Source organism: Acomys minous (genome assembly GCF_964271855.1).
Source record: "Acomys minous genome assembly, chromosome: 6".
NCBI classification, from domain to species: domain Eukaryota; kingdom Metazoa; phylum Chordata; class Mammalia; order Rodentia; family Muridae; genus Acomys; species Acomys minous.
Genome location: NC_140487.1, coordinates 91,226,437 through 91,241,485, shown reverse-complemented (window position 1 = coordinate 91,241,485; position 15,049 = coordinate 91,226,437). Strand labels below are relative to the sequence as shown.

Genomic DNA, 15,049 nt, shown 5'->3' with positions numbered 1-15,049 from the left:
TGCAAGTGTAAGAACACCCAGGTAAATATGGCACAAACATGACCAGCTCTTCTAGAACAGCAAGGATGAGTATTCTAATGCACCTCAAATACAAGAAGATAACCTTAAAACCAACTTTAGAAAGATGATAAGATCCTTAAAGGGGAGGTCTCTTGGAGAAATCAAGGAAGAGACAAACAAAATATTGGAGGAAATCAACAAATGCCTTAAAGAATGCCAAGAATGCCAAGAAACAAACAGATGGCTGAAGGAAACTGTTCAAAAACTGAAAATGGAAATAGAAGCAATAAAGAAAACACAAACTGAGGGAATTCCCTCATCTACAAACAAGTCCCATTGCCACACAGAGAAACCTTGTCTTGGAAAAATTCAATTCGATGTTCAAGTACCACTTCTACACATCTGAACAATTCATATCCAGAGAAAATATGTTCCAATCACCCAATCTTATGACATGGAATAGGTGAAGAAAGTGATTAAACAGTCCTCCAAAGGCATTGCCTCTCTGACATCCACTCTCCTACACAATACAAATCTGTCCTTTCATTTTACTTCAAACTCTGACCTCGGTCTACAAGCTCCATAATGTCACCCTGCCTGGCCAGTTTGCAGATTTCTGGCTATGTGTTTCTCCTGAAATCAGCTCAGTACTGCCACTGACAGCATCCCAAATTATCCTGTCAAGAAATCTTACCTCTCCATTCATCATCAACTGCCCTAATTCCAGCATTGCCACAACCCCCTACCATTTTCATATAACCCTCTTTGGCATGGCAAACTGTTTCATGGTATCTAGGACACGTTCTTTAGGAGTGTTAAGTTCCCTAGACCGCAGCAAAACTATAATCCTTGATACCCCATCTCAGCCCCAATTTCCTACCGCTCACAACACTTCAATTCTTTGTCATAATCAGTTCTGTCATCATCTATGTTCTGGTTGGTCAAGACTTGCACACTGGTACTTCTCTTTTCCAATTTGGGAAAAATACATGGAGAAGAACCTTTACCAACCCCAGCTGTGGACTGGATTAACTGCTTATCATCAGTGAGCAGTTCAAATTTTGCCCCTTCTGGCTGTTGCAGGAATTACTGCCAGTGTTGGAAGAAGGACAGCAGGATTGGCCACTTCACTGAATCTGTATTATCAGTTTTCCTCTCAGTTTATTCAGGACCTCCAGCCAGTGGTTCAGACAATATAAACTCCAAATTGACCCTTTGGAAATGGTGGCATTCCAGAATCAATGAGACCTAAACCTTCTCGCAACTGAAAATGGAGTTCTTTTTCTCTTTCTAAAAGAAGAATGATGCTTTTATGTCAACCAGTCAGGTTGTAGAGAGCAAACCAACACCATTTTGTGTTCAGGGCCTGAGAACCTGACCCCCCTCCCCTCAGGGAGTTTCCATGGAGAGCCACAAAAACACAGCTATGAACTTTTCCTAGGAGCTTACACCTGGGACCAGCCAATCAGAGCCACAGGTCACCATGACCAGACAGTACAAAAACCCACCCCTGTGGTCTGGCCCTGGTCCCCTCACTTAGTCCTGGTCTCCTAGCCAATCAGCTTAAAGGGAAACATTATGTACCCCCTCTGACCTATCATGTAACAGCAAGGCTTGGAAACAGCTTGGAATCTGACCTCGCCCCCGCCTGAGGTTTTTCCCTTAAAAATCCCATTCCCCTAGCACTAGGGGCCACTATCTTCCCTCCTCACAAGAAGGTTGAAGGCTCTGAGCTTGACTAATAAATGAGCCCCTGTGTGATTTGCATCTGACTTATTCCTGGTGGTCTTTGAGGGTTTCACACTTTGGGAATTATATTTGGTGCATTGGCCAGGAACCCCCAGACCTTCAGGACCCCCAGGTCTGGAGGGCCCAAGGCCAGTTGGTAAGTGCCTGAGTGCTCCTGTCCTGTCATTGTTTTGTTCTGTTTGTGTTCCTTGTGTCTTGTTACATGTTACATGTTACTTTCATTTTCAGGTGCCCCGGTATCTGAATACCCAGAGGTGGCCAAGCAGATGCCTACAGGATCATAGCTGTGGGAAGGCTCAGAACACGTTCAGTGCCCTGTAGAAAAAGATGAGAGTCTCCATCTGTAGGTTACTAACCTGGCTCATGAGAGGGCGAGTTGCCACCTAGCCAGTTCTCTTGGCAATCAGCTCTCAGTTTTTTCTCAGTAAGGCAGCTCTGTGAGAGGGTGTGTTCTTGTGCCTCCTGACCAGATTTCTTGGCAGCCAGCTCAGCTTTTTTCAGTAACCTGGCTCCATGAGAGGGTGTGTACCCATGCTGCCTCGCTAGTTTACCTGGCAGCCAGTTCTCAGGTTTTTTTCTTTTTATGGTAGAAGCTCAGCTTTCTGCTTACTTCTGGCTCTAGGCACATTTCCATGCCACCTTACTGATTCTGCTAGCAGATACCTCTTTGCACCTAGCCCAGTTTTCTCATGGCAGCTATCCCAATTTCTTCTCTTAACAACTAGCTAAATGTTTCTGTGTGTGTTTGTACTCTGTCTATTCTGTGTTTGGTCCTTGTTGAGACCTTAACAGACAAAATGGGACAGGTGACCTCTAGCCCCCTGGATTTAGTTCTAGTTCACTTTTAAAAATTTATAGCCAGAGCACACAATTTGTAGGTGGACATTAGGGAAAAAATGATGACTTTTTGTTCAAAAAAAATGGTCCTCTTTTAACCTCAAGCTTGTCTGAGAGACAAAGCATGTCACTCCCATGGTGTGCCAAGATGCCAAAGTCTCACTACCTGTGCACACCAGGAAGTATGATTCATACTTTGGGTTTTTTTGTTGTTGTTAATTTTGTTTTGTCTTTGTCAGCTTAGATATGCTGACCCTCAAGCTTGTCAGAGATAGTCTGAATATGACATCTAACAAGTGTAAATTTATTATAAAAAAAAAAACAGAGATTCCCAGATCATGATGGTAATTCCCAAGGTCTCAGAGGACTTAGACACAATCCTAGATTGTGGTTTCTGGCCACAGAGAAAAATTCTCCCAATATCTGCTATAGATCAGCCTAACTGTGGACAAACTGGACACCTGGAGAATCACTGTTTCATGTTGCTGAACACAAATGATTACAAGAACATATCAAAGATATCATTCACCATGACCACATAGGCTTCATTCTAGGCATGCAGGGATGGTTTAATGTGTGGAAATCTATCAATGTAATCCACCATATAAACAAACAGAAAGAAAAAAGCCACATGATCATCTCCTTAGATGCAGAAAAAGCATTTGACAAAATCCAGCACCCACTAATGTATAAAGTTTTAGAGAGATCAGGAATAATAGGCATGTATATAAACATAATAAAGGCTATACACAGCAAGTCAATAGCCAACATCAAATTAAATGGAGAGATACTCAAGGAAATTCCTCTAAAATCGGGATCAGACAAGGCTACCCACTTTCTCCATATCTCTTCAATATAGTTCTTGAAGTTCTATCCAGAGCAATAAGACAACAAAAAGAGATCAAAGGGATCCAAATGGGAAAGAAGGAAGTCAAATTATGCCTATTTGCAGATGATATGATAGTGTATATAAGTAACCCACAAAATTCCATTAGAGAACTCCTACAGCCAATAAACATCTTCAGTAAATTGGCTGGATGCAAAATTAACTCAAAAAAGTCATTAGCCTTCCTTTATACAAATCAAAATCATGCAGAGGAAGAAATTAGGAAAACTACATCCTTCACGATAGCCACAAGCAATATAAAATATCTAGGAGTAAGTCTAACCAAGTGAAAGGTTTGTTTGGGGAAAAAACATATATATACACACATACTCAAAACACGAGAGGAGTTTTTGGTTGGGACTTTGTTTTTGGCTGTTCATCCCTGAACTTCAAGAGGCTCGTAAAGGAACTGCTCCAGGGAAAGTTTCAAGGTTTGGACTCCAGCTGAGGCTTCAGGTTTCAGCTGCTGCTTTTGGTTCTAGCAGCAACTTTGGTGGAATTCCTGATCTGAAATCCTGCTGATTATGCCAAAGACTGATATCCTCAAGGTTTCATTGTAGTGTTCTTTAGTATCCTTTTCTGAATGTTTTGACTAGTCAGTTTGTTAAAGAAGTAGGCTTATTTAATAAGTTCATAATAAAATATAATTGATGAAAATCGAGCCTACAGAGAACTCAGAGCTGAACAAGCCATCTTCTGTATCTAGGGAAGACCTCAAGTGGAGGGATTGGGACACTAACCCTGCCACAAAACCTTCAACCTACAACGTGTCCTGACATCAGAGTATTCTCTCAAATGACAATTTGAGAGACCAGAGAGACTTCATCCAGCAACTAATGGGAGCAGATGTGTAGTCCCACAACCAAACATTATAGAGAATTTGGGGAGTCCTTTTAGGAGGAAGGAGAGGAGGATTGGAAAAACCAGAGGGGTCAGGTACACCACAAGAAAAAGGACCACAGAATCAACTGAATGGAACTCATAAGGGTTTGAAGAGATCAGGGTTCGTAAGGGTCTGACCTAGCTCCTCTGCATATAAGTTATGGCTGAGTAGCTTGGTGTTCTTTTGAGAACCCTAATCTTGGGAGCAAGGAGCTGTTTCTGACTATTTTGCTTGCTTGTTGGAACCATTTCCCCTATTCGGTTGCCTTCTTTAGCCTTGATGTGGTGGTATATGCCTGTTCTCATTTTAAATTTTTATGCCCTGTTTTGGTTGATGTCACTGGGAGACCTGTTTTTTTTTTCTGAGAGTTAAGGGTGAACTTGGGGGAGAGGAGAGGTGGGGGCATGAGAGAAGGAAAAATTGGGCTATCAGAGAGAAGGGAAACTGTAGTCAGGATGTTATGTATGAGATAAGAATAAAAATGAAAATAAAAAGAGGTTTATAACTGACCAAAGTGCTGAGAATAAGTGACTGCTAAGTGTTGGAGGAAGGTTTCATGCACTGTTTTCAGTGCCTTGTGATTTGGTTCCTGCCCTGCTACAAGCATTGTTATCAATGTTGAAATGTCTCCTGTATCCACATGATGTAAGGAGTGTTCACCAATTATCCCTGATTGGCTAAATAAAGTCACCTATACACCTGGGCAGGGGAGAAATAAGGTAGGCACAGCCAGGGTTTGGCCCTGGATAAAGGAATAGAGGATCATGGGAAAAAGGAGGAGAGCGAGAGATGGGAGACAAAGAAGAAGAGCAGCCATGGTTTAGATAAAGATCACCTAGACCAGGGGAAGTGAACTCTGAGAATGTTGTGGAGAGGAGCAGCCCAGATGGAAAACATATGCAATTATTTGTGGGCATATTGCATGGGAAGTAGCCCAGATGGAAATGATTAGAACAATGGCATAGGTTGTGGGCCTTGGTGGTAACCAAGGTATCTTAGAGGAAAATATCTGCTCAGCTCCAGGTAAAATAAGGCTTCCCTAAAATTTGTCAGGTGTCTGTATCATTTATTTATTTGTAACAAGTTAGAGAGTAATGCAGCTGTAATAACTAAAAGATTTTATTAATAAAAAATAGCCTATGAATTTTCTGCAACAGCTTAGTGATCAACCAGAAATAAGGTGTTAATATCAATACTCTTAAGAGTTACATAACATAGTGGAATGGTTGAAATAGAAAGAGAAGATGTAAGATCTGCAAGATTGGGGAGAAATGCTATAAAATGTTATGCTATATTTTGGGCACAACAAGGATGTTGCATTAACGAATTAGAATAGCTATTTTTACTAGAAGAAGAGCTCCACAAGATCAAATTAGTTAACATTCCAACTAATAAGGATATATCAGTAGCTGAAAAACTTATATAAGCAACTGATAGCTGTTGGGAAAGGAGTAGTCATATATCTTGAGGGCATGGCTGCTGAAAGATTGCCCACGCTACAGATGGTAGATGGTATCACACTCATGTGCATGCAGATGGCACTAATTGGATTCAGAAAAAATAAAGGATATAATGATGGAAGGTGATGTAGTGATATAATCTAAAGAGAATGAAAGTGAAGATTTGGGTTGGATATGATCAAGATACAGTGTTTGTATATATAAAATTAAATTGTCAAATAATAAATTTTAAAGTATTTGGTTGGGGAGGTCATGTGTTCTAAGTGACTTACTACTACTGTCTACCTAAATTGATGATGTGTTTCTAACTCTAGAGAAATACATAAGTCAGTTTTTCTAAAATAACTCTCTAAGTTCAGGGAATGTTGTGGACAAAGAGATACAAGGAATGTAAAAACTAGAGGACAAAGAGAAGAGTAGTGAAATGTTATGTTACCTGGGTACAACCTAGTCCTTGAAATTGTGGATGCACAGCAACTGAGTTTGCCTAATCTGGACCTATAGAAGACTGGACCTGTATATAGCCCGTCATGGTACAGAAGGGGCTCAGGTAGCCCTTCTCCCACCCCCTGCTGAACTGTTGGCTATTGAAAGGATTCAGAGGTGGAGGAGTTATTCTCTTCAGATGTGTTCCCATTGATGGTTTCACAAGATTCCTGTGGATAGCTCCATACTTACACTCACACAAATGGCCCTGATTAAACTCAGTAGGCCACAAAGCAAAACAAACAAGAAACCATGATAATGGGAAAGAGACCTGTAGTAAAGAGGGGAAATTGACAAGTGGAGGCTGGAGACAAAAATAGGGTAAGGTGGGTAACCAGAAAGCATTATAAACATGTATAAAATTGTCATAAAACAAACTTAATGAATAAAAAAGCAAGTAAAAATGACCATCCTATCAAAAGAAATCTACAGATTCAATTCAATACCCAACAAAATTCCAAAACACTTCTGCACATATCTTGGAATATAATTTTCAGTTACATATGGAAGCACAAAAATCCAGTATAGCTATAAAACTCTTGAATAAAAAAAGAACTTCTGGAGGCATCTCCACCATCTCAATTTGTTCTATGTATCTATAATAACAAAAGCATCAGGATATTAAAACAAAACAAAACACATTCATCACTGGAATCAAACTGAAGACCCAGACATAGGTAGTCATACACGTATAGACTCCTTTTAATTTTTATAAATATGCCAAAAATACACACTGGAAAGAAGATAGCATCTTTAACAAATGGTACTGATCAAACCGCATGGTTATAGAAGAATGACAATAGATCCATACATATCACTCATCACAAAATTTAGCTACAAATGGATCAAGGACCCCACTATGACTCCAGATACACTGGGTTTGATACAGGAGAAAGTGAAAAATAGCCTTGAATTCATTAGCACTGGAAAAGACTTTCTGAGCAGAACACCATTAGTACAGGCATGAACAAAAACAATAAATGAGACCTTTTGAAACTGAAACTGTTCTGCACAACAACGGACACTATAATTTGCAGAAAGATTTTTTTAATTAACTATACTTTTGGTAGATGGATAGAACCTAAAATACTTAAAAATTTAAAAAATCTGGGCATTGCTTCAAATGTGGCAAACCAATCACTGGGAAAATGTCCTTTTATGATATAAAGATGTAATACAATAAGATGATAAGATAATAAGGTATCAGGCAGCAGATATTATGTTATATGGGGTTTATTAAGTGATCATGGGGAGAGAAGTAAAGGGGAGGGGTACACAAGGGGGAGACAGAGACAGGTGAAGAGAGAAATGTGGTAAAGGGGTAAGAAACCAAGGGTAGAGAGTGGGAGTAGAGGGAAGAGAGAAGGACCATGAGGAGAATTTGTCCATTTATATAGTGATGGGCAGGACCACGCCTGCACGGCAAGTAAGCAATGACATCACAGGGAGGCAGACTGAAGCATAATGCTAAAAGGCCCCGTTTCGGTACAGACAGAATTCTGCCTAAAAATAAGCAAGCTTGGATGCACGCAGAGTCTGCCAAGACAGAGTAAATAAGCCCTCAATAGTTCCTCGATATACTGGGATAGAAGGCTCAAGGTGATGCTCCAACGATATAAAGAGTTTTAACAAATTGTCTCTGTCATTTTTTTCACTTTGGAAGCTGCTAACCTATACTTCCGGTTTACTCGGGTAATTAATTGTATACCATATCAAGTCTCTGATAAGGTTGAAACCAAGATAGTTTAGTTTTACAATTAAGCTTAATTGTTTAGGGGCTGAGATGTTTTTAGGTCTAGATAGATATTTTAAGCTGATAGAGATGTGACATGCTAGAGATTGATTTACATTCAGAATTTTAGACTCACCAAGATAAGAAAGATGTTTACTTCAAGATTGCCAAATACAAATAATGCAATTACAGGTACATGGTGTTACATGCCTTTAATCCCAGGACTTGGGAGGCAGAGGCAGGCAGATCACTGTGAGTTTTAGGCCAACCTGGTCTGCAAAGCTAGTCTAGGACAACCAAGGCTACACAGAGAAACCTTGCATCAAAAAAAAAAAAAACCCAGATAACACAATTTAAAGTGGGATAAAATCTAAACAGGGACTTCTCAAATGGCTGTGAAACACTTAAAGAAATGTTCAAAATCCTTAGTTGTAAGTGAAATGTAAATCAAAACTACATTGATATCATATCTTGCACCCATCAATTACACTTGTCAATAAAAGAAGTAATAGACAACTCATGCTGGGTGGATGTAATGTAAGAGGCACAAAAATCCATTACTGGTGGAAGTTTACACTCACACAGCCACTAAAGAAATCAGTGTGATAGTTTCTCAGGAAGCTGAGAACAAATCTACCTCAAGATCTAGCTATACCACTCTTGAGCACATATCCAAAGAATGCTTTATCCTAATACAGAGACACTTATTCAGTCATGTTAATTGCACCTCTATAAATAACATTCAGAAATTGAAAACAGCATTGATGTTTTCAATGGATGAAAAGATAAAGAAATTATTGTATACCTATGTGACAGACTGTTATTAATCATCCATGTAAAAACATGAAATCATGAAATTCACAATTAAATGGATGGAGCTAGAAAAATATTCTGAGTGATGTATCGCAAACACATAAATACAATTAAGGTATGCATCGACTTCTATGTGGGTGTTAGATTTTAAATCTTCAATAGAAAAGCTAATATAACCACAGATACTAGGTAAAGAGTAAGGAATTATGGGGCAAGGACGAACTTTTCTAGAAAGGGAAAATAAAATATGTAGCTATGGTTGGACTCGTGATGCAATGGGAAGATAAAAAGCGGAGAGGGAGTGCAGAGGAGCTAAGGGAGATGGCTAAAACTAAGGCCCATTTCAAGGATCATATAAAAATCTCTTACAGTAGAAAATTGCTAAACTGGTTGTGTGTGTGTGTGTGTGTGTGTGTGTGTGTGTGTGTGTGTGTGTGTAAATCCAGATAAAATCAACAAGTAATTGAGGAGATAAAGGCTACAACTGGGAGTGTCTCATTAACAAATGAAACTTCTAGTACCAGGAATGAGTATAATATGGGTGAAACCCAGGTAAATGTACATCAGTGAGATTTTATTCTTGAACATCAGCTTTTGCTATAATATTCTACATCTTTTTTAAATCATTTGTTGTCTAAGTCCTTTCTTTTGAATGTGTCCAAGTAATCTGTATTTATTTGTGCTTGGGCTAGATTTCCCTAGAAAGTCAAATTCTATTCTCACTTTTTTAGCCTTTTTCCTCTTCCTTCATCTTTCCTCCTCACTGTATTCTTAACTCAGACAGATTCTAATATGTATCTGCAGCCTGTATCTGTCATGGACTATCTCAGTCAGGCATAGGCCCTTGGGAATAGGAGTTCTCAAAGCATCAGTGTACAAGGATTCGGTGGTGACAAACAGAAACAAACCCAGAGATAGTTTGAATCTGAGTGTATTTTGTAGGCAAGCAGTCTACATTTTTATACATATTTTTTGAAACAGGGAATGCTTTGTGCCTACATTTCCCATGGGATAGATTCAAGGGAGTCAGTGAAGCAATCAGGCATACACAGTACAAAGTATAAAATGTAAAGTAATAGTGTTGTCATTTTTTATTTACCAGCTTTAAATGAAATAATACAGGGTACAGAATGTAAAATAAGATGTCATCATTCTTAAGTTATTGGCTTGGTGTCAGCATGCATGTTCTCTCTTTGTCAAGGGCCAATGTTCTCTCATTAATGCAACTTTCTGTCCAACATCTGTGTGTCAAGCCAGTTTTTTTTCTTAATTCTCCTTTCTAATATCTGAGTACCACTATTTGGAGCTTTCTGAAACACTTTATTTCTTTGTAAGACATAATATAAATTAGTAACTAATTATTAATTCTTAGCCATATTTCTTTTAATAAGTGGAGCAGAACTTGGTGGTGAACTCCAGGCCTGAATGGTCCCTGGCTGCAGTCCCAGGTTAGGGCATTTCATAGAAATGTCATCATGTTTGAAGGGTCCTGGTATGGGAGTAAGATTAGGAGGAAGAATAGACACAGAATATGCCAACACAATGAGAAAAAAGAGGGCTGCAATAAATTACTCCTGGCAGGAACATCAGACCCATTCCTGGAGGCTCTCCCTATGCAGGGGTCATTGACTAGGATTGTGCAACAGCATTTGTCATAGACTTCACTTGAGGGGTCATGACATGTATCAATTCTTCAGTGTAAACATGCACTCAGGATATAGAAGAAGGAAGAATGACATAAGATCAAGGCGAGGATTCTCTACAAAGTGAGTCCAAGACAGCCAAGACTACATAGAGAAACCTTGTCTTGAATGCTCCCCCCCCCAAAAAAAAGTTAGATATAAGCCCTGTGCATTCAGTTAGAATATTGAATCCTCAAGGGAAGTATTTGGGTTTTTTTCATTGTACTTTCTTCATGGAAGTTGACACAAATCCAATAAAAGAATATATGCTGGTTAGACATAATTACTTGTTTTTCTAAGCTTGATACTTTTGTGACTGTCTTCACTCTATTGCTACATTCAAATGTTAGGAATGATGGTTTAAAACCCTGTCCTTTTTTTTTTTACCATACCCTGATTTTTCTGGAGTACTTAACATTTTAATGCTCATGAGAGCAAGTAAGAGATTCATACCTGAACTCAGTGTTGTCATCTGGAGGAGGCATAAGACAATGCAGTGTGCAGCAAGACATATTCCTGTAGCTCCCATTACACCTGTGATGAGACACAAGTTAATGACCAGTGAAAACACAAAAAGTTTCAGAAATCAAATACCTCCATGCCAGGGTCTAGTATGGGTGTGAGAAGGAGGAATCAGGCAAGGGGCTTGGGGGAATCTTGCAGCCTGACTGATTGGCAGAAAGGGTGCTTCTTTATTTATACAGAACTCAGCAGGCACGCACAGGGTCATATTGTTCCAAAACATAAATCATGTCATTTCTGTCCCTGTCGTGTGTTATAACTTCCTCTAGGTCATAAATTTAGTCATCATTGATAAACTGTGACAGACCATAATTGTCTTTTTCAATAAATTTTCCTAATGAACCATATAACCCAACTTTTAAGGATCCTATGGATTCAAAGATAGTAGGCAGAAAAAACATCTCCCAGCCAGCCAGCCTCAGCATATTGCTGTATCCCAAACAGTGTATTATCAGCCAATTGCCATTAGGCCCAAGAAAAGTATTCAGGCCAAAGTTTCTGGAGTTATTCAATGTCTGGCATAATACTGTATTTATATTTTATATATTTGTAGAACTTATTTATATATCTTCTTTTGGTCTTCTTTTACTGCTTGGTCATATTACACCACAGTGGCCCTATATACAGCTTCACTTTTCTAGGAAAGGAGCGTCTTAAACTTCATTACTTTATCAGTTACACACACCATTTTTTTTGTCAATCAGTCAGTATAAGTCCCTGTGTAGGGCATAAATAACTCTATCCATTCTAATTTTGTTGATATATCTTTTTCTTGAGGGGGTAGTATATGCAGCCCCCAGTATTATATTGCACATAATTGTCTGAGCATATAGAGGGAAGAGGCTTTTAAGTTGATTTGCTGTCAACTCCTCTAGCCCAGCAAATTTAGTTTATTTTTTAAAGTTTACTTTGTTCTGATTATCTTGTTCCTGAATAAGTACAAGGGTAGACATTATAAGATTACCATGGAGTCAGAGCCTCATAAAGAGATGTAAGGAAAACCTTCAAATCAGCAAAACAAAGATATCTCCCTAAAAGCAGGTGGGGTAGTGTAGTCAGGGCTTTCTTGGGGAAGCATAGAAGCATAACACCTGGAGAAGCCATAATCCATAAGAAATTTTTCCATCAATACATTATCTTCAAGTTGTACAAATATTGAAAGCAACACCACCACCCCCCAAGCATGTGGAGATCAAGACAGAAAGAGAAAGATGGAATGATGATGATTGCATCATGTGTCTCAGTTTTGCTAGATAAACACCTGGCAACCGTTCTGGTTTCACTGTTTTAATTAGATAGAGCTGTGCCATCCCCATACTTTTCTACTGGCTTCCAAGCAAAGTTACCTACAATTAGGCCTCACTTTCAGTCAATGAATAACTTTCCTACAGTTCTTCACCTCATGGTATTTATTATCCTGAAATTTATATTTGCTAAATCTGGTGGTCCTAGTTTTAGGAATGTTCCATCTAATGACTAGACTCATCCAGATGTTTCTTCCTCATCAGAAGATCACATCCTCACAGGTTTGATCTTGTCTTCTGGGTTTGGAAGCTTTATCAGGTCTCCTGTCTCTCCAGGCTAGCTTATAGAATTGCCAAACATATGCACATCTCAAAGGTCCAGTAATGTGTTTGTCACATTTAACTATATTTAATTATATGATAAGTTATGAAACACATTTATCCTTACAGTTATTAGAGTAATCGTGTTGGCCTTTAAGAAAGGTACATGACCTTCTTTCTTATACTCATTGTTCTGAGTTTATTCTTTTGCAGAACTCATAATTAAAGGCATATTTGTGGGAACTTACAGTTAGTTAAAATGAAAAAGAAGTTGCCTAGTCAAATGTGAAAGCTTTTTCAATTACTTAGTATTTTGGCCTTTTGACACAGCAGTTAAATGTGATAGCCTTTTTATTTCTGTCACATATACAGCAAGCTAGATATTAGGCTTATGAAAAATGGAAATTTGAATGAGAAGTTAAACATAAGCTATACTTTCAACTGATTTGTTTTTATTTTAAGAAAAAATAAAAATATTTATGATATATCCATCTTGAATAAGAATAAATAAAGTAAAAATTTTCATATATATCAAATAGGTTTACAATTTTTTAAAAAATCATTTGTGTGTGTGTGTTTTACTTGCATATACGTATGTCAGTGGTTCTCAACTTTCCTAATGTTGCAATCATTTAATAAACTTCCTTATGTTAAGTTGGCCCTCAAACACAAAAGTATTTTTGTTCAAACTTTGTAATTGTAATTTTACTACTGTTATAAATTGTAATGTAAACAGTTTCTCTCATCTCACCCCCTATCAAGCCAACAGCCCACTTTTCTTTATTATTGCTACACACACTTACATTTATGTATATACATATATATTAGTATGTATATAGTATATATACATGTGTGTATGTGTGAGTGCATATGTATGTATGTATATATAATGCACAAATATATATAAACACAGCATACTGAGTCATTTTTTCTTGTTTGTATGTTTTCTAAGTTGAGCACTCTACATTGAGCAGTGAATAAGGGGGCTCATTCCTGGGAGAGGGTAATTTGCTTGTCCCAAGAGTCATTAGCTGTCTGTAGTTCATTGTCTAGGGTGGAATTCCTGAAAAAATTACCTCTTCTACATCGACTGTCCAATAATTCCAATGTTCCAGTCCTGCTTGTGAAGCTATTTCTAGAAAATCAACTTTTTAAACTTCTGTGTATGACTAAGATGATGAAATATTTGTCTATTTGTGCTGTCCTATTTTAGAAAGTAAGGTTGTCAGGACACAGTTGTAAGAACACATTTTAATAACACAAAAGGGACACCTCATATATTCTCTTCCTGTTTTACTTATCACAACTAGACACAATAGAGAAATTACTCTTCTTGAGAAAATCATGAATAGGCAGATGTCTCACTATTGTGTGGCTGAGAAATAATAGCAATAGGAATATATTTTCTTTAGCTCCATTCAAACAATAATACAGAACATTCCGATTTCCAACTGAACCCTAAAGAACACTTGGGAGGTCCCTGCCCCCAGAAGGAACTAACTCTCTATCTTTCTGAACCTCAAATTTTACTAGTCTTAAAATATACTTCTGTTTATGTTCTAGGAACTTGTTTCTAGGGAGAAAGTATTTCTCCTTGGGGCACAAGGAAGAAAAATAGAAGAAATAAAAATCATCCATGAAGATAGATGCATACTCTAAAAGCTTACTAAGTCCCCTTGTGTACCTACACCTGATGACTCCATGTCTCTGTTGTCCCTATGAAAGCATTACTTGAGTTGTCTGAGTTTCTGATAATCCTTCAAAAGATTTCCTGATGCCATACCATGTCAGAGTTAAATGAAGATCAGGGAAAATAACTGCCAACACCCATCTCCTACACTGAAACTCTGCCCACGTGATTCTGCAAGCCTGTTACTTAAGCCTGCTCTCCAGGGAAGTTTCTATAAGGCTGGTCTTATCAACCCACAAATGAAATCTTTGTTTATCTCTCTGACTGCATCTGGTATTACTCAAGTACTAGCAAGGCTCACCCAAGGAAAAAGCAAAACAAAATCTGACCATACCTGTCATGTATGGTGTGCTGAATGAAAATCTATAATGAATGTATTTTGAATGCTGGACCTGTGTGTACATAAAAAGGAAATGGGGTTTTAGAAACAGAAGTAAAAGTCCTTAAGTTCAGATGAGGCATTCTAGAAAGCTTCACGCAGTTAATAATAATTAACAATAAACTCAAAACAAAATGACCAGTGAGACCAGTTGAGCAAAAGAGCACAGTAGTTTCCCAGACTGACAGAGCAGCAATATTTTGAAGACACAAATTAAAGTAGACAATTCAAAATACTCCCACAGAGGGTCTAAGATGGCAGTGCTGACTAAGCACAGAGTCTGAAATGCAGGACTGAGCCTAGGGACCAAGGTGGGACCTACAGACCACAAGACCTGGAAGCCTTAGGTGAAAGGGGTCCACGTG

At 38.3% G+C, this 15,049-nt stretch overlaps 1 protein-coding gene across 4 annotated transcripts in view; it reads right to left on the bottom strand.

Annotated features, from left to right (window-relative positions):
• Positions 1-15,049, bottom strand: part of LOC311598964 (selection and upkeep of intraepithelial T-cells protein 2-like) — a 332,195-nt gene that overhangs the window by 310,167 nt on the left and 6,979 nt on the right. For 2 of the 4 annotated variants that reach the window (XM_084784589.1, XM_084784584.1), the window contains exons 2-3: positions 14,640-14,697; positions 10,982-11,062 (exon numbers count right to left, since the gene is read on the bottom strand). In XM_084784589.1, the coding sequence (XP_084640715.1) occupies positions 10,982-11,062; positions 14,640-14,646 (88 nt within the window). In that variant the 5' untranslated portion in view covers positions 14,647-14,697. The remainder of the gene's footprint in view (positions 1-10,981; positions 11,063-14,639; positions 14,698-15,049) is intronic. The other 2 variants (XM_084784591.1, XM_084784585.1) reach the window with 1 other exon arrangement.